The sequence below is a fragment of the Macaca nemestrina genome, chromosome 1 (genome assembly GCF_043159975.1).
Source record: "Macaca nemestrina isolate mMacNem1 chromosome 1, mMacNem.hap1, whole genome shotgun sequence".
Lineage (NCBI taxonomy): Eukaryota > Metazoa > Chordata > Mammalia > Primates > Cercopithecidae > Macaca > Macaca nemestrina.
The window spans coordinates 119,481,679-119,504,402 of NC_092125.1; the positions used below are offsets into that span (position 1 = coordinate 119,481,679).

The following is a 22,724-nucleotide window of genomic DNA, read 5'->3' on the forward strand; positions in this document are numbered from 1 at the left end:
GCTGGCGGTATGTCATATCATCTGTTGAAGGCAGGAAGGGGAGGTGTTACATTTGAGTGATCTGTAGAACATCCTGGTAGAGATAAATAACAAGCTCTTGGCCATATGAACCTGGCACTCAAAAGAGAAATAAAAGAAGATAAAGATTTGAGAGACATTGTAGTAAAAGCTATGACAGCAGACATGATTACCTAGATAAACTGAGCAGAGAAAGGTGAAGAACAGAATCTTAGGCGCACTGACATTTTAAGGGGCAGATGGAGAAAGTAAGAATCATCAGGGGGAATGGTATAAAAGAAGACAGAAGAGGAAGGGCATGGTCAGCATTAAAAAATGCTTTGTAAAGCTGTTAGGCATAAAGATAAGGGCTAAAAAGAGTCTGTAAAAATCAGTAGCTTACTGGTAACCCTGAAAAGGTAAGAGGCAAAAGTCAGAATATTGTAGTAACTGGAGAGAAAAATAAGAGGTAGAGTCCTTAAGAATACATGACTTAAAACAAAAATTTGCTTGTGAAAAAGATAGTATAAAAACTATGGGGAGGATTAGGGCCAAGAGAAAATGTGTTTATTTTTGATACAAGAAAGACCTAACCTAACCATCTTTTCCTGTGTGTGAAGCCAAAGTATTCCCCTAAAAAGCTATTTCAAAAGACAAAACTATTTTGGGCATATCAAGCAGCTGGTTGGTTCTAAATCCCATGAATTTATCTTTCTTTCCTCTTCCCAAAATAGGATTTTTCTTGTTTAAATGTAAGAATTACAATTGTTTTCTCATGGTGGAGCTCTATTCAGTTGATAATTTTTTTATCACTCTCTAAGCTCTGAAATATCAACATTCAAAACATTTGTAAGCTGCCTTTAGCAAAAATTTAACCTTTCTTTCATCATAAGAGAAATGGGATGGGTTGAGGGTAAAATGGATTCCTAATGTTGTATTTTCAAGACAACTACCTAACCAAAACACTATTTTATTTGAATAGAAGATAAAACGTACATCAATTAAACCGAGCTGTTCAAGCTGTGTCCTTACACTGTATTTGAATATACAGCTGGGTTCAGAATATCAGAAGATTGGGAAGAAAAGGACATGTTTTAGAAACTGTAAGGTCTTTCTAGAAGATCTTAAATGTTCAGCAGAATGTAAACAATATCTTAAACTATAAAACCTACATTTAAAATATTATTCTTCTATTTTCAGCATCTACTCTGTGCAAAGCACTGCAGAGAATACTAATGTGAATCAGATATAGTTCATCCTGAAAATAGTCTTCTGTGGGGCTATTTTCCCCCTACTGAGTGGGGAGACAAACTGTAGAGAGAAAGTGGTAAAGTCTGGCTGAGCATAAAACAAACAGACTCGATGTTCTAAAGTGTAGGCTCCCCCCAAGATCAGTATAGGCAATGTTAAAAAGGTGCACCCAGTGTGTAGATGGGAGAATAGCCCTTATTAAAGAGTTTCAAACATTCCAAGAATACCGAATGCAATTTTGATTGTTCTATTTTAAGAAAAATATACTTAGGATGATCATAAAATGTACTGTCCACTTTTGAGAATAAAAGGTGATACTATTAATAATTATGCTGGGACAACAGGAATAAGCTGGGTTAGTCCTGGGTCAACGAAGACACATGTTCAGCCTTAATGTAAAGAGCACTAGGGGGAAATGTTCATCCAATTATACAAATTCCTTAGAGAATAAAGAATGGGAGGAACGTTTCCAGTTTCTCGGAGCCCCCTCACTTTCTTCCCCAAGGAAGAAAGAATGTCTTATCTGACTGGGGAGTTTTACACAATGTACTCAATATGCTTGCCTCAGGGACTCTTGAGTTCTCTCAGTTTTGGTTAACAGCCTGCCTGCAGAGGTGTATTCTGGTCTGTTCTCTGCCATGTCTGCCCATTGGGAGTAGGCTTGCAGTTGAACACACAGGCCAAAGACTAAGTATTTATGTCTCCCTCCTGCAGGGATAAAACAACAGCAAGGCCATGTACATGCAGGGCTAACATTCATTCACTGGCATTCTGACTTCATCTGTCTGTCTCTGTTGTCTTATTTCTCTATTGACTACAAACTGGTGAATGAAGACATGCTTATTATTTATTGGCCCCTCAAAGCCTCACAGAGATTAAAAAGTATTTCCAAAAGGGCGACCAAAATAATCTGGAGGATAGAGTAGTTTCTTTCCTTTTTTCCCTTTCTTTCTCTTCCTTTTCCCTTCTTCCCTCCTTTCCTCTATTCCCTCTTTTCAAACATTCAAGTCTCTGATGAAAGGATATATACAGATGAATGTGTCAAAAATCACTACTCTGAGTGTGGTATCTAGTTACAATGCAATATAAGTGCTACAAGAGAGACATGTCATATGGTACTACTGAGCACAGAGACAACATCTACTTCTGACTTGCAAGAAAATGACAGAAGGGGCTACAAAGAAATTATAGCTTAGACTGGAGCTTAGAAGGATAATAGGTATGAGCCAGGTAGACACTGGAAACAAGACTGGTTCCTGGCAGAAGAAATGGGTATATGGCAAAGACGAAAATTATGTCAGATTTATGACATGAGAATACTTTGAAAAATAAATATGGAATATGATTCAATTATAAAAAATCTTTAATACTTAACCAAGGAGTCTGGACTTTATTCTGCTGACAATGGACAGCAAGGGAGAGACAGTTAGAAAATTAGTTTTAGAAAGATTAATTTGGTCTTACATAATATCTCCAAGGTTTTTTGATCATGCAGCCTTTTTAGTAAAAAATCTGACATCTGCCCCTCTTCTAATATGTATATAATAAAACATATACAAAAATAGATGTTTTTAAAGGAGGTGATTAAATAAACAATTATGATTTTACCTTGATGAAGTTGAAAAAAGTTCATATACGGTCATAAATGGCACACAAACAGTATCAGCTCTTCCACTTTCTTGCTGTTAGTCTGGGTTTGCATATTTGTATTATCTTCAATCAGTAGTGTTTTTGTAGAAATCTTTTAAAGTGACATTTCCATTTTATGTGAGGTTAGTTTAAAAACTATATAACAAGTCTATAAATCCACTTAACTGGGCACAAATCAACTGTAAAATTTCACAGTGTCCTTGAAAAAAGAGCAAAGGTGTCACACCCATTCCTCCCTCAAGGCACTCTAGTTAGAGTCTGCGATAATCCGACATATGGAATCAGTAAGAATGCCATTACCAATCTGTATGTAAAATAGTAGTGAAGCTTAGTTTGTTTCTTTTTCTTTCAGTAACAACATTATGAAAAATTAGTTCTAATATTTTCTACTGGATACCAGTAGATAGTTTGAGTATGATCATTTTGGAAACCACTGGCATAAAAGATATATTAAACAGAGAGAAATAACTGGAGGAAGAAAGACCAAGAATAATCCAAGTGTGTAGTGATTAGGAGAATGGAAAGGAAGATATAAAAGAAAAAGCACAGATAGAGAAAGAATAAATAAATAATCATGTGAAGAAGCAAATGTAGCAAAATGTTAATTGTAATATCCTAGTGGTGGGCATATGTATGTTCACTGTAAGATTCTTTTCATTTTCCTATATGTTGAAACTTTTGCATAATAATATATTGGCAAAAAGAGAAAAAAGAAAAAGCAAGAGGACATGAAAACTAAATCAGGAAGTAGAGTAAGAAGAGAGGAACAGGTAAAAATAATTGCAAAGATTTTGGCATAGATCATTATGAGAATGGTACCTATATGACAGAAAGAGGGACGGGGTGGTGTTAGGAGAAAGATGTCAATTTAGTTTTAAATAAGCTTATTTGAAGTATTAGTAGGGAAATCAAAACAAAGACTCAAAAGCAAGAGGAAATAGAAATATAATTCAGAACAAAGGACGATACTAGAGATTTTGATAATGGGGCAGGCTATAGTAAACTGATAAAGCTATGAGAATAAATACTTTCTACAAAAGAAAACAAGAAAAGGCTGAACTGAAACAATTAGGGACCAGGAAAAAGAATGGAAGCCAGTAAAAGGGACATGCTCTAGAAGACAAATACCATGCTCACAATCAAAAAAGTCAACTTCTATAGTATTATATATTCTAGTTTGCCTTTAGAATGGCTGATTTCACCATAAGAAGGGACTTACTATGGACCCAGGAGGAAGAGGCTGCAGTGAGCAAAGATTGCGCCACTGCACTCCAGCCTGGGCGACAGAGACAGACTCCGTCTCAAAAAAAGAATAATAATTGAGGTATAATTTACAAACAATAAAATGCACAACTCTTAAGTGCCCTTTTAATGGTAAAAAAAAAAATCTGGCTGGGTGCAGTGGCTAATGGCTATAATCTTAGAACTGTGGGAGGCCGAGGCAGGCGGATCACGAGGTCAGGAGTTCAAGATCAGCCTGGCCAATATGGTGAAACCCCGTCTCTACTAGAAATACAAAAATTAGCTGGGCATGGTGGCACCTGCCAATAGTCCCAGCTACTTGGGAGGTTGAGGCAGAAGAATCACTTGAAACTGGGAGGCAGTGGTTGCAGTGAGCCAAGATCGCGCCACTGCACTCCAGCCTGGATGACAGAGCACAACCCCGTCTTGGGGAAAGAAAAAAAATCGAGTGCTTGTTCAATTATAAAAAGTGGGTTTTGGCAATTGGATATGCCTGTGTAACTGTCACCTCAATTGAGATGGAGAATACAGCATTCCAGGGAATTATCTCACTTTACCCCACTTCTACTCTCCCCAGTCATTTTCTGATTTCTATTACCACACATGAATTTTGCCTGTTCTCAAGCTTTAAATAATGAATAATTAAGAACCTACTCTTTGGTGTCTGGCTTCTTTTACAACATGTTTCTGAAACTCATCCATGTTGTTGAGTGTTATCAACACTTTTTTCTTTTGACTCATGAGTAGTGTTTTATTGCATGAATATACCACAAATGGTTTATCCATTCTCTTCTTGATAGATATTTGGGATGCTTCCAGGTTTGAGCTATTAAGAGAAAGGCTGTCATAATCATTCTAGTTAAGTCTTTTGGGGAACATATGTTTTCATTTCTCTTTAGATATTACTTCATAGGAAACCGTCAAAAGTTCTAAAAAATGTTCAGGTAATTTTGTGCCCCCACTCACAATACATGAAAACACTAGTTGCTCTAAAATCTCATTAATCTTCGGTATTGTCAGTATATTTTATTTTACTATATATAAAAATAATATTACATATATAATATGTATATTATATGTATATTTATATTGGGGTATAAGTGGTTTTTAGTTACATGGATGAACTGTATAGTGGTAAAGTCTGAGATTTTAGTGCACCCATCACCCAAGTAGTGGGTGTACCCACACTTGGTACATACTTGTGTACCCATAGCTTAGCTCCCACTTATAAGTGAGAACATATAGTATTTGGTTTTCCATTACTGAGTCACTTAGAATAATGGCCTCCAGCTCCATCCAAGTTGCTGCAAAAGACATTATTTCATTCTTTTTCATGGCTGAGTAGTATTTCATGGTGTGTATGTGTGTATATATATATGTGTGTGTATATATATATATATACACACACTACATTTTCCTTTTTTTTTTTTTTTTGAGATGGAGCCTCACTCTGTCACCAGGCTGGAGTGCAGTGATATGATCTTGGCTCACTGCAACCTCCACCTCCCAAGTTCAAGTGATTCTCCTGCCCCAGCCTCCTGAGTAGCTGGAATTACAGGTGTGCACCACCATGCCCAGCAAATTTTTGTATTTTTAGTAGAGATGGGGTTTCACCATGTTGGGCAGGATGGTCTTGATCTCTTGGCCTTGTGATCTGCCCACCTCAGCCTCCCAAAGTATTGGGATTCCAGGTGTGAGCCACCACACCTGGCAATACCACATTTTATTTATCCACTCATCATTTGATGGGTACTTAGGTTGGTTCCTAAGTTGGTTCCATATGTTTGCAATTATGAATTATGCTATGATAGACATACATAAGCAGGTGAGTTTTTGATATAATGACTTCTTTTTCTTTAGAGAGGTACCCAGGAGTGGGATTCCCAGATCAAATGGCAGATCTAATTTTAATTCTTTACTTATTTTTTTTTTATTATTATTATACTTTAAGTTCTAGGGTACATGTGCATAACGTGCAGGTTTGTTACATATGTATACTTGTGCCATGTTGCTGTGCTGCACCCATCAACTCGTCAGCACCCATCAACTCGTCATTTACATCAGGTATAACTCCCAATGCAATCCCTCCCCCCTCCCCCCTCCCCATGATAGGCCCCGGTGTGTGATGTCCCCCTTCCCAAGTCCAAGTGATCTCATTGTTCAGTTCCCACCTATGAGTGAGAACATGCGGTGTTTGGTTTTCTGTTCTTGTGATAGTTTGCTAAGAATGATGGTTTCCAACTGCATTTTAGTTAAGAATGCGCCATACTGTTTTCCATAGAGGCTGTACTGATTTACATTCCAACCAGCAGTGTATAAGTATTCTCTTTTCACCACACCCATGCCAACATCTATTGCGTTTTGACTTTTTAATGATAGCCACTCTGGCTGGAATAAGGTGGTATCTCATTGTGGTTTTAATTTACATTTCCCTGATGATTAGTGATGCTGAGCATTTTTTTTTTCATATGTTTGTTGGCCATTTGTATATCTTCTTTTGAGATATGTCAATTCATGTAATTTGTCTACTTTTTACTTTTTGGTGGCATTATTTGGTGGGTTTTATTTATTAATTTTTCTGATTTGTTTGAGTTCCTTGTAGATTCTGGATATTGGTCCTTTGTTGGATGCATAATTTGCAAATATTTTCTCCCATTCTGAAGGTTGTCAGTTTCCTCTTATGATTATTTCTTTTGCTGCGTAGAAGCTTTTTTGTTTAATTAGGCCCCATTTATTTTTGTTTTTGTTGCACTTGCTTCTGGGGTCTTTCTTTCCATGTTCATCAGGGATACTGGTCTGTAGTTTTATTTTTTTGTTATGTCATTTCCTGGTTTTGGTATCATGGTGATACTGGCTTCATAGAAAGAGTTAGACAGGATTCCCTCTTTCTCAATCTTTTGGAATAGTTTCAGTAGGATTGATACCAATTATTCTTTGAATGTCTGGTAGAATTTGGCTGTAAATCCATTTGGCCTCGGGCTTTTTGTTGTTGTTGTTGTTGTTGTTGTTGTTGGCAATTTTAAAATTACTGATTCAATCTCATTGCTAGTTATTGGTTCAGGATTTCTATTTATTCCTGATTTAAGCTAGGAGGGTTGTATGTTTCCATGAATTTATCTAGTCCTCTAGATTTTCTACTTTGTATGAATAGAGGTATTCATAGTAGTCTCAAATTATCTTTTGTATTTCTGTGGTGTTTGTTGTAATGTCTCCATTTTCACTGAGCTTATTTGAATTTTTTCTCTTCTTGGTTAATCTAGCTAATGGTCTACAAATTTTGTATATCTTTTTCAAATAACCAGCTTTTTGTCTCTTTGATCTTCTATGTATGTGTACATGTATATATATGTGTATACACACACACACACACACACACACACACACACACACACACACTTCGACTTTTATTTTTTGAGACAATCTCATTCTGCTTCCCAGACTGGAGTGCAGTGGGACAGTCTCGTCTAACTGCAACCTGTGCCTCCTGGGCTCAAGTAATCCTCCTACCTCAGCCTCTGGAGTAGCTGGGACCACAGGTGGGTACCAACATACCTGGTTAATTTGTGTATTTTTTGTAGAAATAGGGTTTCACCATGTTGTTTAGGCTGATCTCAAACTCCCAAGTAATCTACCTGCCTTGGCCTCCTAAAGTGCTAGGATTATAGACATGAGCCACTGTATCTGGCCCACTGTTTTTGTTTGTTTCAGTTTCATTTAATTCTGCTCTGATCTTTTGTTATTTCTTTTATTCCACTAACTTTGGGTTTGTTTTTGTTTCTCTAGTTCCTTGAGGTGTGATATTACGTTGTCAATTTGTGATATTTCAGACTTTTTGATGTAGCAATTTGTGCTATAAACTTTCCTCTCAGCACTGCTTTGCTGTATCTCAGAGGTTTTGATAACTTATGTCACTAATATTACTCATTTCAAATAATTTTAACACTTCCATCTTGATTTCATTCTTAACCCAGAAATCACTTAGGAGCAGACTGTTGAATTTCCATGCATTTGTATAGTTTTTAGGGTTCCTTTAGGAGTTGATTTCTAGTTTTATTCCACTGTGGTCTGAGAAGATACTTTATATGATTTTGAGTTTTAAAAATTTATTGAGACTTGTTTTGTGGCCTATCATATGGTCTATTTTGCAGAATGTTCCATGTGCTGATGAGAAGAATATATATTCTGCAGTTCTTGGGTAGAATGTTCTGTAAATATCTGTCAGGTTTATTTGTTCTAGGGAGTAGTTTAAGTCCAGTGTTTGCTGATTTACTGCTCCAATTATCTATCTAGTGATGTCAGTGAAGTATTGAAGTCCCCTACTATTATTGTGTTGGTATCTCCTTTCTTAGGTATAATAATTGCTTCATGAATCTGGGGGCTCTAGAGTTAGGTGTATATGTATTTAGTATTTCAATACCTTCTTGTTAAATTGATCATTTTATCATTGTATAATGACCTTGTCTTTTTTTTTTAACTGTTTTTGCTTTAAAATCTGTTTTCCCTGACATACCAATAGCTACTCCTGCTCACTTTGGGTTTCCATTTGTGTGAAATATCTTTTCCACTATTTTACCTTGAGTCTACAGGAATCCTTACGTGTTAGATGAATCTCTTGAAGACAGAAGCTATTTGGTTTGTGAATTTTTATCCATTCTGCCGATCTTTTTCTTTCAAGTGAGCATTTAGACCATTTACATTCAACATTAATATTGAGATACAAGGTAGTATTACAGTCATCATGTTGACGGTTACCTAGTACTTTGTTTTCTTCACTGTGCTATTGTTTTATAGGTCCTGTATTTTTTTTGGGGGGGGTGTGGGGGGTGGTGGGTAGAGTCTCACTCCATCACCCAGGCTGGAGTACAGTGGTGCAATCTCGGCTAACTGTAACCTCCGCCTCCTGGGTTCAAGCAATTCTCCTGCCTCAGCCTCCTGAGTAGCTGGGAGTACAGGTGCCCGCCACCATGCCAGGTTAACTTTTGTATTTTTAGTAGAGACGGGGTTTCACCATGTTGGTCAGGGTGGTCTCGAACTCCTGACCTCATTATCCACCCACCACAGCCTCTTAAAGTGCTGGGATTACAAGCGTGAGCCACTGTGTCCGGCAGTCCTGTGAGTTTTATGCTTTCAAGAGGTTCTATTCTGGTGCATATCAACTTTTTGTTTCAAGATTTAGAACTCCTTTTACCATATCTTGTAGGGCTGATCTGGTAGTGTAAAATTCCCTCAACATTTACTTGTCTGAAAAATACTTTATTTCTCCTTCATTTATGAAACTCAGTATTGCTGGATACAAAATTCTTGGCTGACACTTACTCTGTTTAAGGTGGTTAAAGATAGGACTCCAATCCCTTCTGGCATGTAAGGTTTCTGCTGAGCATCAGTGTACTTTAGTCCTTCTAAAGGATGTAGATGGTATCTCTAGCCCTTGTAGTGGGTGTTGATGGTATCTCATTGTAGTGATAACTAATGATAAGCACCTCTTCATGTTCTTCTTGACTCTTCTTTTATCTTCTTTTGTGAAGTGCATAAATCCTTTGGCCATTATAAAAACCACTTTATTGAGGTATAATTTACATATACAATTCATCTGTTTTAAGTATACAGTTCAATAATTTTTAATAATTTATGGAGTTGTACAACCATTACTACAATCCAGTTTTAAAACGTCTTCATAACTCCAATAAGATTCCTCATGCTGTTAACAGTTAAATCTCTATTTTTACCCTTAGCCCAAGGCAACCACCAACCTATTTTCTGTTTCCACAGATTTGCCTATTCCGGACACTTCATACAAATAGAACCATATAATATGTAGCCTATTTTGTCTAATTTCTTTCACTTAGCAGGTTTTTGAGGTTCACACATATAGCATGTATAGTATTTTGTTTCTTTTTATTGCTCAATAGTATTCCATTGTAGATTAGAGCACATTTTATTTATCTACTCATTGGTTAATGGACAGTTGGGTTGTTTCCACTTTTTGGCTATTATGAATAGTGCTGCTATGAATATTTGCATGCAAGTCTTTATGAGGACTTTTATTTTCATCCTCTTGGGTAGATACCCAAGAGAAAAATTACTAGGTCATACGGTAAACTTATATTTAACCTTTTAAGAAACTGCCAAACTGTTCTCCAAACTGGCTATACCATTTTCCAATGGCACAGCAATGTACAAGGGTTACTGTTTCTCCATATCCTCCCCAAGATTAGTTAGATTAGTTACCATCTGTTTTTTTTTTTTTTGTTATAGGCATTGTAGTGGGTGTAAAGCAGTATATTACTGTGGTTTTAATTTGCAAAACACCTAATGACTAATAATTTTTCATATTTTTTCATGTTTTTATGGGCTGTTTATATATTTTCTTTGGTAAAATGTTTATTAAAATATTTTGCCCATTTTAAAATTTGGCAACATTATTGAATTGTAAACAGTTCTTATAAATTCGGAATTTAATTCCTTTGGCAAATATATATTGCAAAGTCTGTGACTTTGTCTATTCATTTTTCAATGGTGTCTTTTGATGAAGAGAAATTTAAAGTTTCTATTACATGCAAAATATTAATTTTTTCTTCTATGGTTCATATTTTTTGTGGCCTGCTTAAGCAATCTTTGCCAATTCTGACATCATGAAGACACTCTCCTATATTTTCTTCCAAAAGCTTTGTGGTTATAGCTTTTATGCTTAGGTCTTTGATTCATCTGAAATTAACTGTTTGTATGAAGTGAGGTATAGTTGACGTTCATTTTTCCATATCAGTTGGCACCTTGGTTGAAAATAAAGTGACTACATACATGTGTTTTGATTTCTAGACGCTCTATTTTCTTCCACTGATCTATTTATCTATCCTTATGCTAATACCAAACTGTCTTTATCACTGTAGCTCTAAAATAAGTCTTCAAATCTGGTACCCTATGTCTTCCAACTTTGTCTTTTTCTTTTAAGGTTCTTTGGCTAATGAACATAATATATCTTGTCAATTATTATTATTATTATTAGTAGTAGTAGTAGTAGTAGCATTTTGAGACAGGGTCTCACTCTGTCACCCAGGCTGGAGTGCAGTGGCGTGATCACGGCTTACAGCAGCCTCAACCTCCTGGGCTCAAGCGATCTTCTCACCTCAAGCCTCCCGAGTAGCTGGGACTACAGGTGCGTGCTACGACACCCAGTGAGTTTTTGTATTTTTAGTAGAGACAGGTTTCACCCTGTTGCCCAGGCTAGTCTTGAACTCCTGGGCTCAAGTGATCCATCCACCTTGCCTGTGATTACAGGCATGAGCCACCATGTCACCAGCCTCTTATTAATTATTTTGTCTTCCTTAATGTCTTTCAATTATGTTTTGTAGTTTTTAGTGTTGAGAGCTTGCACCCTGTTCAGAAGATTTGTTCCAAGCTATCTAACTTTTTTGATGCCACTGTAGAGAGAATTTTAAACAATTCCATTTTCCGATTGCTTCTTCCTAGAAAACTCTTAATAACCCTTATAATCATGCTGAACAATATATGTGGAAATTTTGTTTAATTTCTTTTTATAAATTGGACTTCAATACAAGGGGGACTATTGTGAGCCTCATTTTATGCTACTTATTTTTAAAAACCAATTAATATGTAGTTTCTGATTAGTAATACAAAACAAATGCAAATTTTATTCATTTGCAAAGGTAAAGACATCGCAAACAATTTTGGAGGAATAAATTCTATACTTATTTACAGAACTCTACTCTTTTTAAAACTTTGTTTATTTATGAATTTTCAGAGACAGGGTCTCTCTGTTGCCCAGGCTGGAGTGCAGCGGCATGATCACAACTCACTGTGATCTCAAACGCTGGGACTCAAGCAATCCTCCCATTTCAGCTCCCCATATAGCTAGGACTACAGGTATGTGCCACCACACCCAGCTCAAAACTATACTGTTAAATGTAATCTATAATATATAAAACAGATAAGTGCTATTATCTGATGATTCTTAGAGAAATAATTTTTCCTTTAAGCAGTAAAAAGTAAGTGTGTATATGTGTGGGGCCTATATTAAAGACTTTCATTGAATTTCTACTGCTGCTGTAAATGGCTAAGGAATAGCTATAGATACTTGCATATCTACTGTAATGTATACTAAATTAAGTATACTTTAAAAACTTCAAAAGACATGATAAACCTAGCTTATGGTTGAGGATGTGCCTAATTTTTAAATATTTATTTAGAATTGTAAAAGTCTGTCTTCGGGACAGATGTCAACGAAAGGGCAAATGTATTTTATTGTTGTTGTTGTTTTTATAGAGAGTTATGTAATCCTGAAAAAGAAATGAAATCTCTCATAAAGTCAGATGTAATGATGTAATTACCACAGTCAGTTGATTATGATATCCACCCACTGCTTTTTTGCTTGTGTACATTATGGTTTGTTTAGGGTTTTGGAAAACCCATTACTGGGGCAAGAAGAGCAAGAAAGGATTAAGAGAATAAGTATGATAGAAAAAGTTTCTGAATCTCTACCTCCATCTTCACAGTCTTCAGGGGCTTTGGCTTTCTTACAAAGACGCGGATCCAACCAGGTGGTTGTCTTGGTATTGTGGCTGTGGAATAAAAATTTTAATTAGAAACAGTAAAATAAAGGAGGAGAAAACTATTTCAAAAGTAAAGATTAAAAGTGACTAAAAGGTATATGATGGTTGAACATTAATCTCCTAGAGCACCATTTGTATTCCTCAGATTCATTCATTAACCCTATTGTTCTCAGTCTACTTCAAAATTTCCATAAAGGAATGGTAATGCTAAGGTACTAACTTGAGAATCAAGACTTTAGAGAAGGCCTAAAATGCCAAGTATGGAATAACAGACACTATTTAAGCAGTTAAAAATGTTTCAAAAGGTGGGTGCACAGCCACATACTGTGCATTATCTAGCCAACAATACTGCACTGAAAACCTTGTTTGCTCACTGGCTGAACTCCTTCCTCCTTCCCTTCAAAAAGTACTATATTTCTTGCATGCCTGTGATATGTAGGTACTGTGCTGGCAGTTGGAATATAAAGACAAATAAACAATCAGATAGAGCCCCAGCCATCAGGGACTCTTAAAAATAAAAGAGAATAAAATAAAGAGTTTTAAAGTGGCTGTTTTTCTGCCACATGCAAGTAAAAGCAACAGGTATAAATTCTGCTCTACAAAACTAAGTTTTCATCAGCATGATCCACACAGGGAAAAAAGGGAAGAATAAAAATATCCTGCTCCTGGCTTCATTTTATGATATAGGCCAAAGATGACTTTAGAGAGCAGTATCTGTTTAATTTCATTAAATGTCATAGTCAGTTAGTTTCAGACCAGGTCACCATGCAGCAGATACTAATGCCCAAACAAAACTATCTCATTGCTCAGTGGACAAACAGTGTTAGTTTAAATATCTGAAATACAAGGATATTAAAGAAAGAAAAAGTCATGGAAGAAAACACAAAGGAAGGGAATAAAACATAAATTAAAGTTATTGTTATTATTATTATTATTTTGAGATAGAGTCTTGCTCTGTTGCACAGGCTGGAGTGCAGTGGCATAATCACAGCTCAGTGCAGCCTTGACTTCCCGGGCTCAAGTGATCCTCCTGCTTCAGCCTTCCAAGTAGCTGTGACTACAGGCGTGCGCCACGATGCCCAACAACTGAAAAAATTTTTTTTGTAGAGAGGCCTTGCTATGTTGCCATGCTGGTCTTGAACTCCTGGGCTCAAGTGATTCTCTTGCCTAAAGTTATTATTGGAATACAATGTCATACTTAACTGAAGTAATTAACTGTTATTAATTAGTAACAATGAACGTAAACAAGTTATTTTTCCTGAGTGTGTTTAACGTGAGATAAACTCACTAATCTGTACCTTGACCACTCTTAGAAAATGAAGCCAGTAAGGTTTCAGGAAATCAATCATATCTTCTATACCTTTTCTAACTGCTGAGCTACTTACAGAGCTATGCAGCCATTGCCAGGTATAAATAATATTAGCTGGTAGAATGTAATAGAAACACTTTTTTTATTTTTATTTTTTTTTATTTTTTGAGATGGAGTCTCGTTCTGTCACCCAGGCTGAAGTGCAGTGGCCCGATCTCAGCTCACTGCAAGCTCCGCCTCTCGCATTCACATCATTCTCCTGCCTCAGCCTCCCCAGTAGCTGGGACTACAGGTGCCCACCACCACGTCCAGCTAATTTTCTGTATTTTTAGTAGAGACGAGGTTTCGTTGTGTTAGGCAGGATGGTCTCGATCTCCTGACCTCATGCTCCGCCCTCCTTGGCCTCCCAAAGTGCTGGGATTACAGGCATGAGCCACTGTACCCGGCCAGAACACTTTTTAACTATGCTGAATAATAGCTAATTTCTGTAAAAAAAAGTGAGATTGTTTCTAGAAAGTCTGCATTACTCATGCTATTAGAGAAATAATCTCCCCAAACTTAAAAGTTTTTTGCTGAGAAAAAATTTAAAAAATGAAAGGGATGAGAACTCAGGGGCCTAGGAGCCACGCAGATTGTCAGGAAACAACAACAACAATAACAACACGAAAATACCTTGCTAAATCAAACTAAAAACTGCTACTTGAGAAAAGCTTAACTTAGGTTCCCATGATCCAAAATTTTATTGCTAAATTAGCAGATGTAGGCAATTTGCTAAAATTTTACCCAACATTTTCCAATGAAAAGAAATATCCTTAGGGGCTATTCTATATGAACATTATTTTCCCACAGTTGCATTTTTCAACAGCAGCAGTAATACAGATCAACCATATTGGTTATACCAAACAAAACAGCTTTATCTGGCAGCAAATATTTAACTATATTCTACACATTAACCCTTTATTATGTAAGGTTTATAAATATTTTCTCCTATTCTATATATTGCTTTTTCAATCTGTTGATTGATTGCTTTGCTATGCAGAAATTTTAAAGTTTGATGTAGTCCATTTTTGTCTACTTTTGCTTTTGTTTCCTGTGCTTTTGGTGTTATATCTAAGAAGTCCTTGGCAAATCCAATGTCGTAAAGCTTTTTCCCTGTGTTTTCTTCCTTTTTATAGTTTCAGGTCTTATGTTTAGATCTTTAATCCATTTAAATATATTTAACTATAAAAAGATTTCTTTTTATAAATTCTTCTCCCCTTTACTAACTTAGCCCTGTTTGCAAGGTGAAGTACTATCAGATTAAATGTCTCATAATCTGTTTTTAAAGATATTTTAGCTACTTCTAATGATTCTACACCTTATTTTGGGGTTTAGCTCTAAAGTCAGCATGAAAGTCAAAAGTCTAAATTTCCCTTAACAAACCCCTTAAAGTTGTCAGTAAAGAATATACCACCTGGTTGTACTTGTTTTACATCATTGTGGTCATGAATGTTTATATAAATGTATAACCTCATCAATAATGTGCAATCTATAGTAAAAAGAACGCTACACATCCAAAGATCTATGTCTTTTAAAAACTAGAATCCTATTTGGTATAGCAAGACACTCACTCTTTTGGAAGGGGATGGAATTGCGAATATCTGAGGAAACAGATTCAAGATCCCCACTACAAATTCATTTCTGAGTATATGTTCTTTGAGTGTAGTACCCAGACCCAAATATTTTAACCATTATTTAATTGTTATATTCTGTAACTTTACTACATTAATATTCTACTTTTGGGCAAATTACTTTAAGATGAGAATTACAGCTACATGAGAACATAAAAATTCTTCATGATAAAACTTCCAATAATTATTTGCATAATATTATTCTCTAGTACAAACAACATACAATTTTAGGTTGATCTAATACATGTGGTAATCAGTATCTCTATAAATACTATATTAATAGTGCTTTCTCATAAAAGTAGTGTTTTTTGTGAACTTAAGTTTGTACCAATTACTCTGACATCAAGTGATATTTTCTTCCTACATCATTCAACTATATTGCCTGAACACATCAGACTCAAACTCTAGGACTGAAAATATTTAATTCAGATAATAATATGTTCCTACTCATGATGACAATTCTTGAAATCCTCATTAAGCTGGACAATCTACCTAAAAGTTTTTTAATAAGCAAAGCAAAATACTCTTTATTCTTTACATTTTTCACCATTCGTGATGAACTGTTTTTAATCCTCCTGCTCTTATAAAACCAGAAGTCAAATACACTATTCCTTTATCCAAGTCAAATAAAAATGAAGTGTCAGATTAAATCAGATTAAAAATCAACTGTCAGTTTTATGAAAACTATTTTTAAAGAAAGAAAAAGAAATGAGTCTTCTGAAAAAGGTTTGTGTCCAAAATGGGGTTTAAAAAAATCTTAGGCAATCCTCAAGGTGTTAGGGCACGTTAGAAGGGATAGAGACATTTGCTTACTCAATGAAGTAGATCATCCCTGTGTCAGTGTAGGCCATTTCCCAGTTTTTGGGCAGTGGTTCCAGAGTCTCATCTCTCATCATATAATTTCTAAAGTCCATGGAGCTATTTGTTTGGTTGTAACTTGGAACAGTCTTCATCCAGTCAGATGACTCAGAATGCCTCTCTCTGTTTTCTGCCATTGTTCAAAACAGAACAGTGTGAAAAGTTACATTTTTCTTCAAACAGCACCTTTCATTTCTAAAAAAATTCCAAATACGTAAATATTGCAAATTTCTTGTCTATTATGTCCACATTCTGCTATAAATTTTAAAATAACCAGCATATTCAACTCTTTTCCCCTACTCATTGACAACTAACTCTGTATAGCACCTCTGATGCTAGTCTGGGAAAGAAGCAAAAAACAACACTAGAATTAATTCAGTATAAATCCTAATAAGCCACAGCAGCTACAGCAGCACTAATGTAGTCCTTTTATGTGTCAGGCTCTATTTTAAGTGCTTTCTATAAATTAACTCATAATCATCACAGCAACCCTGTGAGTATCCATTATTAAACTCCCTGTTTTACAGACTCAGAAAACTAAGGCACAGAGAGGTTAACTTAGTCATAATTACACTGCCAATAAACAGCAAAGCCATGAGTTGAATCTAAGTGGTCCATGCTCTTACCTGTTATACTAAGCTGCTTTGTACACATTTAACACTGGCCTTTAAATAATAGTAATTTTTAAAAATTACACTCAATAGAGTTCCTGTTGTTAAATATAATTCCATTTAGTAATATTAAAATCCTTTTAGAGTCCCAAGGCCCATAATGTAGGTAAGAATACTAAAATTTGGGTACCGTCTAGGGGGTTCACAATTCATATACTTAAAACTTGTTTCTAAAACTTAAACGATGCTATGTGATATCACTACGACAACTTCAAATTGCAGGCAATGGCCAGATTCAGAGAATCTAAGAGAGATCTTATATATCCTGAGATATCCTTCTCTATAGTATTTCAACTCCAACCATCCTTTATCTAACCATGCGCTACTACTTACTACCTTTCACTATTCTTTATCCTCTACCCATTTCCCCATTGCCCTGCTAACCCAACTTAAATTCCATGATGAACCATTATAATTATTCCCTTGTAAATATTCCTGATTCCTTTGCCCTAACCTTACTTCGTAATACTGCCTGGCTAAATCAGAACTCTGCTTAAATCCTACTCTCCACCTACTCCATGTCAGCATATGCAGCTGAATACAGGCAATGTTGACAAGTTTACTTTAAATTCATGATCACTAACTTTAAGTGGGCATTTAATGATCATGGTGATCATAGCATATTTCTTTAGTTGATTCACTCTGACACTCTCCAAGATAATTATTTCATACCTTCTTTCTCCTTAAACCATCCACTACTTTTCCCTTATCCCTCATCTCATTTGATGACCTTGTGTCTTATTTCACTAAGAAAATAGAAGCAAGCATAAGAAAACTTCCACAAACTCCCACCATCACATCTACACAGCAACTGTGCCCATTGACTCCACCATCTGTTACTATGGAAGAACTGCGTGTACTCCTAGCTATGGCTAACCCTCCAATTATAAATTATATCCCATCCTCTCTGCTTACAGCAATTCTTTCACTCTCCTTCCTGCATCACCAATCTTCTTTATCTATTAGATCACATCCATCCACATAAAAACATGTTCCCAGTTCAGTAAAAAGAAAATAATTCTCTGGCCGGGTGCACTGGCTCACGCCTGTAATACCAGCACTTTGGAAGGCTGAGGCGGGCAGATCACGAGGTCAGCAGATTGAGACCATCCAGGCTAACACGGTGAAACCCCCGTCTCTACTAAAAATACAAAAAAAATTAGCTGGGCATGGTGGCGGGCGCCTGTAGTCCCAGCTACTCGGGAGACTGAGGCAGGAGAATGGCGTGAACGTGGGAGGCGGAGCTTGTAGTGAGCCGAGATCGCACCACTGCACTCCAGCCTGGGCGACAGAGCGAGACTCCGTCTCCAAAAAAAAAAAAAAAAAAGAAAAGAAAATAATTGTCTTTACTCCTTGGCAGCCAACCTATTTCTCTCCTCTTTACACCAAACCACCTTGAAATAGTTTATATTTGCTGCTTCCTCTTCTGCTCTTCCAGTTCCTCTGGACCTCACTCCAACAAGGCTTTTAAATTCCTATCATTAAACTATTCTTAACGAGGTCATCAATAACCTCTACATTGCTATATCCAATGATCATTCCTCAGTTCCATCCTACTTGAGTTATCAGCAGCATCTGATCACTTTCTTCCTTGCACATTCAGTAACCTCCTAACTGGTATCCCTATTTTGCCCATGTCCTCCTTTTGCCTATTCGCAATACAGTAGTCAGAATAAGCCTGTTAAAAACTGTTGTACCATGTTACTCTTTGAATCAAAATCCCATAATGGTTTCTCATTTCAGAATAAAAACTAAAATTCTTCCAATGACCTACAAGATCCTGTATGATATGCATTCCTCCCTCTTCATACCCATCATTATCTAAATGATCTTATTGGTTACTATTCTATTCTATTTCCTTCCATCACCCAGATCCAATCACTCCAATAGAATGCATTGTCCACATTGTATCCAACCACTCTGGTTTCCTTGCTATTGACTGAATATTCTAGGTATGTTTCCATCTCCGGGCATTTGTACCTCCAGTTCTGTCTGTCTAGAATGCTCTTCTCCCAGATATCCTGAGTTTACTCACTCGATTCTTTCAAGTCTTTTCTTCCACACTATCTAAAATTGCAAACCTTGACCACCATATCTTACCACCTCCTGCTCTGCTTTGTTTTTCTCTGTAGCACCATCTAACACACTATGTATGTTATTCATTTAAGTTGGCAAGTTCTGTCTCTCCCACCAGAAAGTATAGTTCATTACAGGTTTTTGTCCGTTTTGCTCACTGCTTTATTTCTAGCATTTAGCACAATGGCATTTAGTATTCTAGTAAGTGCTCACTACATACTTGTTGAATAAATAAATGAATCAAGCACATGATTTATTTTGTATGCAGAAAAAATGACAGAAATCAAAAGGTACCTAATGTATAAATCAATCAGGAAAGGAGTTACATTCTTGGCAACTAACCATGTTGGAGAAAAGCAAAAGCAAGTACATAATCTATAATATTTTTCTTAATAAAGTTCCAAGTGATTGAATAAAGGAGTTTGCTTAATAGCCAATGACTTGTGAAGATGTTCTTTATATAAAACCATTTCTTAGAAAAAAATTATAATTATTACGTAACATATATTATTGTACAAGGCCATTTTAGCATTCTTTTGGATTATTTCTTCAGTAAGATATAAAATAATAAACATACTGGTGTGCACAAATAAACCTCTACCTAACTTCTCCTAATTTCTGCTCCCAAACAATTTTCTGATTTTTCAAGGCAGGGATTCAAAAACGATACACAGGCCAGGCACGGTGGCTCACGCCTGTAATCCCAGCACTATGGGAGGCCAAGGCAGGCGGATCACCAGAGGCCAGGAGTTCGAGATCAGCTTGGCCAACTTGGTGAAACCCCGTCTCTACTGAAAATACAAAAATTATCTGGGCAGGGTGGCACATGCCTGTAATCCCAGCTACTTAGGAGGCTGAGACATGAGAATTGCTTGAGCCCGGGAGACAGACTGCAGTGAGCCAAGGTTGCACCACTGCACTCCTGCTTGAGCAACTGAGGGAGACTCTGTCTCAAAACAACCAACCAACCAAACAAAGAAACAAAGAACAACAAAAGCAATACACAAAGCACATTTCCCCAACTTTGATTAGTTAACTAACAACTACAGTTCATACTTATTCAGAAGGTGAATTCTGTTTGTAGGCAGGTGCTTTGTATTTTTTCACTTAAATGTCCTATATATTTTCTATTACAAAGAAATATGTAATTCAATGTAAGTGTCCTATGGTATCTATACATAAGAGGTAGTATACGAACTGCCTCCCACACACCCTTGGATATATTCCCTTTAAATATTAATATCAAAGAGTATATAATGTCAGTTTAACAAGTGACTTACATGAAGCATAAACTATAGAGATTACAAACAAGTTTACCTCTAAAAGAACTGCAGTGAGCACTTAAAGGCTCTGTATTAGGAAGTAAAAAAACAACATTTTCTTTTCCCTTAAATCAAGAACATATAAATTCCTATATTGGGAAAGATTCATGGTCTCCAATCCTGCTGTTTAGCATTTTTAAATGTTAACAGACTTAATTTTGTGGGATAGCAGAGCTGGTATCAACATTAAAAGGCTCAACGGTGTGATGACTTCCCTTCGTAGCTCCTAAAAATTAGATGTGGACTCCGTCTCAAAAAAAAAAAAAAAAAAAAAAAAAATTAGATGTGAATTCACCTAAACCTTTTAAAACCTGTTTTTAGTATTTACATTTAAATACATTGGGATAATCCATTTAACATTAAACACACTATGTGGCATAACTACGTAAAAAGTTAGGACTATAAAACCGAACTCACACTCTGGAGTGGGACATAAACAATGAATGTATTAACTCATTGTTTAATACATTCATATACATATCAAATTTTAATAATTGATGAAGAAAAAGATAAGGGTGCTTTGGGAAAATGATAAGGACATGTGTTCTGCAAATTTGAGGATTTTAGTTCCTATTACATGCCAGGCATTGTTTTTGATGGAAGGGACAGAACAGTAAACAAAAAAAGCAAAACTTCAGCCCTATGAAGTTTACATTCTAGTGTTCTGAATGGAATTTTTGCAATGGGTACCACTGAATAAGCTCAGCTGTGATTTTATGGTTTCCTAGTTATACTCTCAGTTACAAGTCTAATAACCCTCTAAGCAATCACCACATTAATTAGGGCTACTCAAAATGAGCAGATTCTTCCCCACTGAATTTCTGCTGGTTTTACATTTAATGAAGGGACTCATATTTGAAAATTTGAGTGAATCTAAAATTTAAATTCAAAATATTATAAACCAACCTTTTAGATAATTTTTACCAGCATACTTTCAAACCCTATTTACTTTGTTTAGGCCGAAGTCTACATTCTAAAACATCCATATATTGTTTACATCCTATAAAGGAAGACATAGACCAACAAGATTCCCATATTGCAACATCAGAGGCAAATCTCAAGTATTTTAAACAGCAGGGTAATTGCATATATTTTATTACTAATGATAGCTTATCATTAATTTATCCAAATTGGAAAAATTCACTTTAGCTTATAGGATGGTCTACAGAAATACACTTTGTTCCACATACAACCTTTACAAAAAAATTAAAATCCCATCACTTGCTCTTCATATGCTTTGTAGAAAATTTTAGTGGTTTTAATTCAATGTAATAGTAAAATCAATCTAGAAGATCAGTTAAAAGTTGTTCATCTATTACAAACCTGCGTTTCCACTGCCATTAATAGCTTCCTTGTCCTCATCTTCTTCCTCTTCAGGAAGAGAGCTATCCATTCTTTCCATCTTGCTGACAGATGTAGTTCGTTTTCTTTGAGATTCTGCATCAAACTCATTATCAAAGAGGACTTGATCAACTGGATCTGGCTGAAAAGGGCTGGGTTCTGCTGGAGGCTTGGGAGTTCCATAGAAGTTTCCTGAAGTGAGTAAAATAGCAGCTGAAATTACTAATGTTTAAGTGAGAGTCAGAGCAATTTGACTTAGCGTATGTCTCTGCCCTGTTTTTCACAAAGGAGTTTTGAAATATCTACCAAAGGGCTGGGCACAGTGGCTCACACTTGTAATCCCAGCACTTTGGGAGGCTGAGACGGGCGAATCATTTGAGGTCAAGAGTTTGAGATCAGCTTGGCCAACGTGGCGAAATCCAACTCTACTAAAAATACAAAAATTAGCCAGGTAAGGTGGCACATGCCTGTGAATCCCAGTTACACAGGAGACTGAGGCAGGAAAATCATTTGAATCTAGGAAGCAGAGGTTCCAGTGAGCTGAGATTGTGCCACTACACTCCAGCCTGGATGACAGAGTAAGACTCTGCCTCAAAAAAATAAAAAGTAAATTTAAAAAAATTAAAATATCTACGATTGGCCAAAAGGAGGCCAAAGTACTCATCTTAGGAGAAGAGAGAGCAGAAATAGGGGAAAGAACTAATTTCTCAAGTGCTCTTCACCATATATTATCTAGTATTTTCATGCTATTTGTCTAAGGCCAGGAAATT

The 22,724-nt window shown here is 36.2% G+C and overlaps 1 protein-coding gene across 3 annotated transcripts in view; it reads right to left on the reverse strand.

Moving 5' to 3' along the window:
• LOC105479169 (membrane associated guanylate kinase, WW and PDZ domain containing 3) overlaps positions 1–22,724 on the reverse strand; it is a 298,113-nt gene that overhangs the window by 69,346 nt on the left and 206,043 nt on the right. For all 3 annotated transcript variants that reach the window (XM_011737023.3, XM_071090681.1, XM_011737024.3), the window contains exons 4-6: positions 21,937–22,146; positions 16,500–16,674; positions 12,637–12,716 (exon numbers count right to left, since the gene is read on the reverse strand). In XM_011737023.3, the coding sequence (XP_011735325.2) occupies positions 12,637–12,716; positions 16,500–16,674; positions 21,937–22,146 (465 nt within the window). The remainder of the gene's footprint in view (positions 1–12,636; positions 12,717–16,499; positions 16,675–21,936; positions 22,147–22,724) is intronic.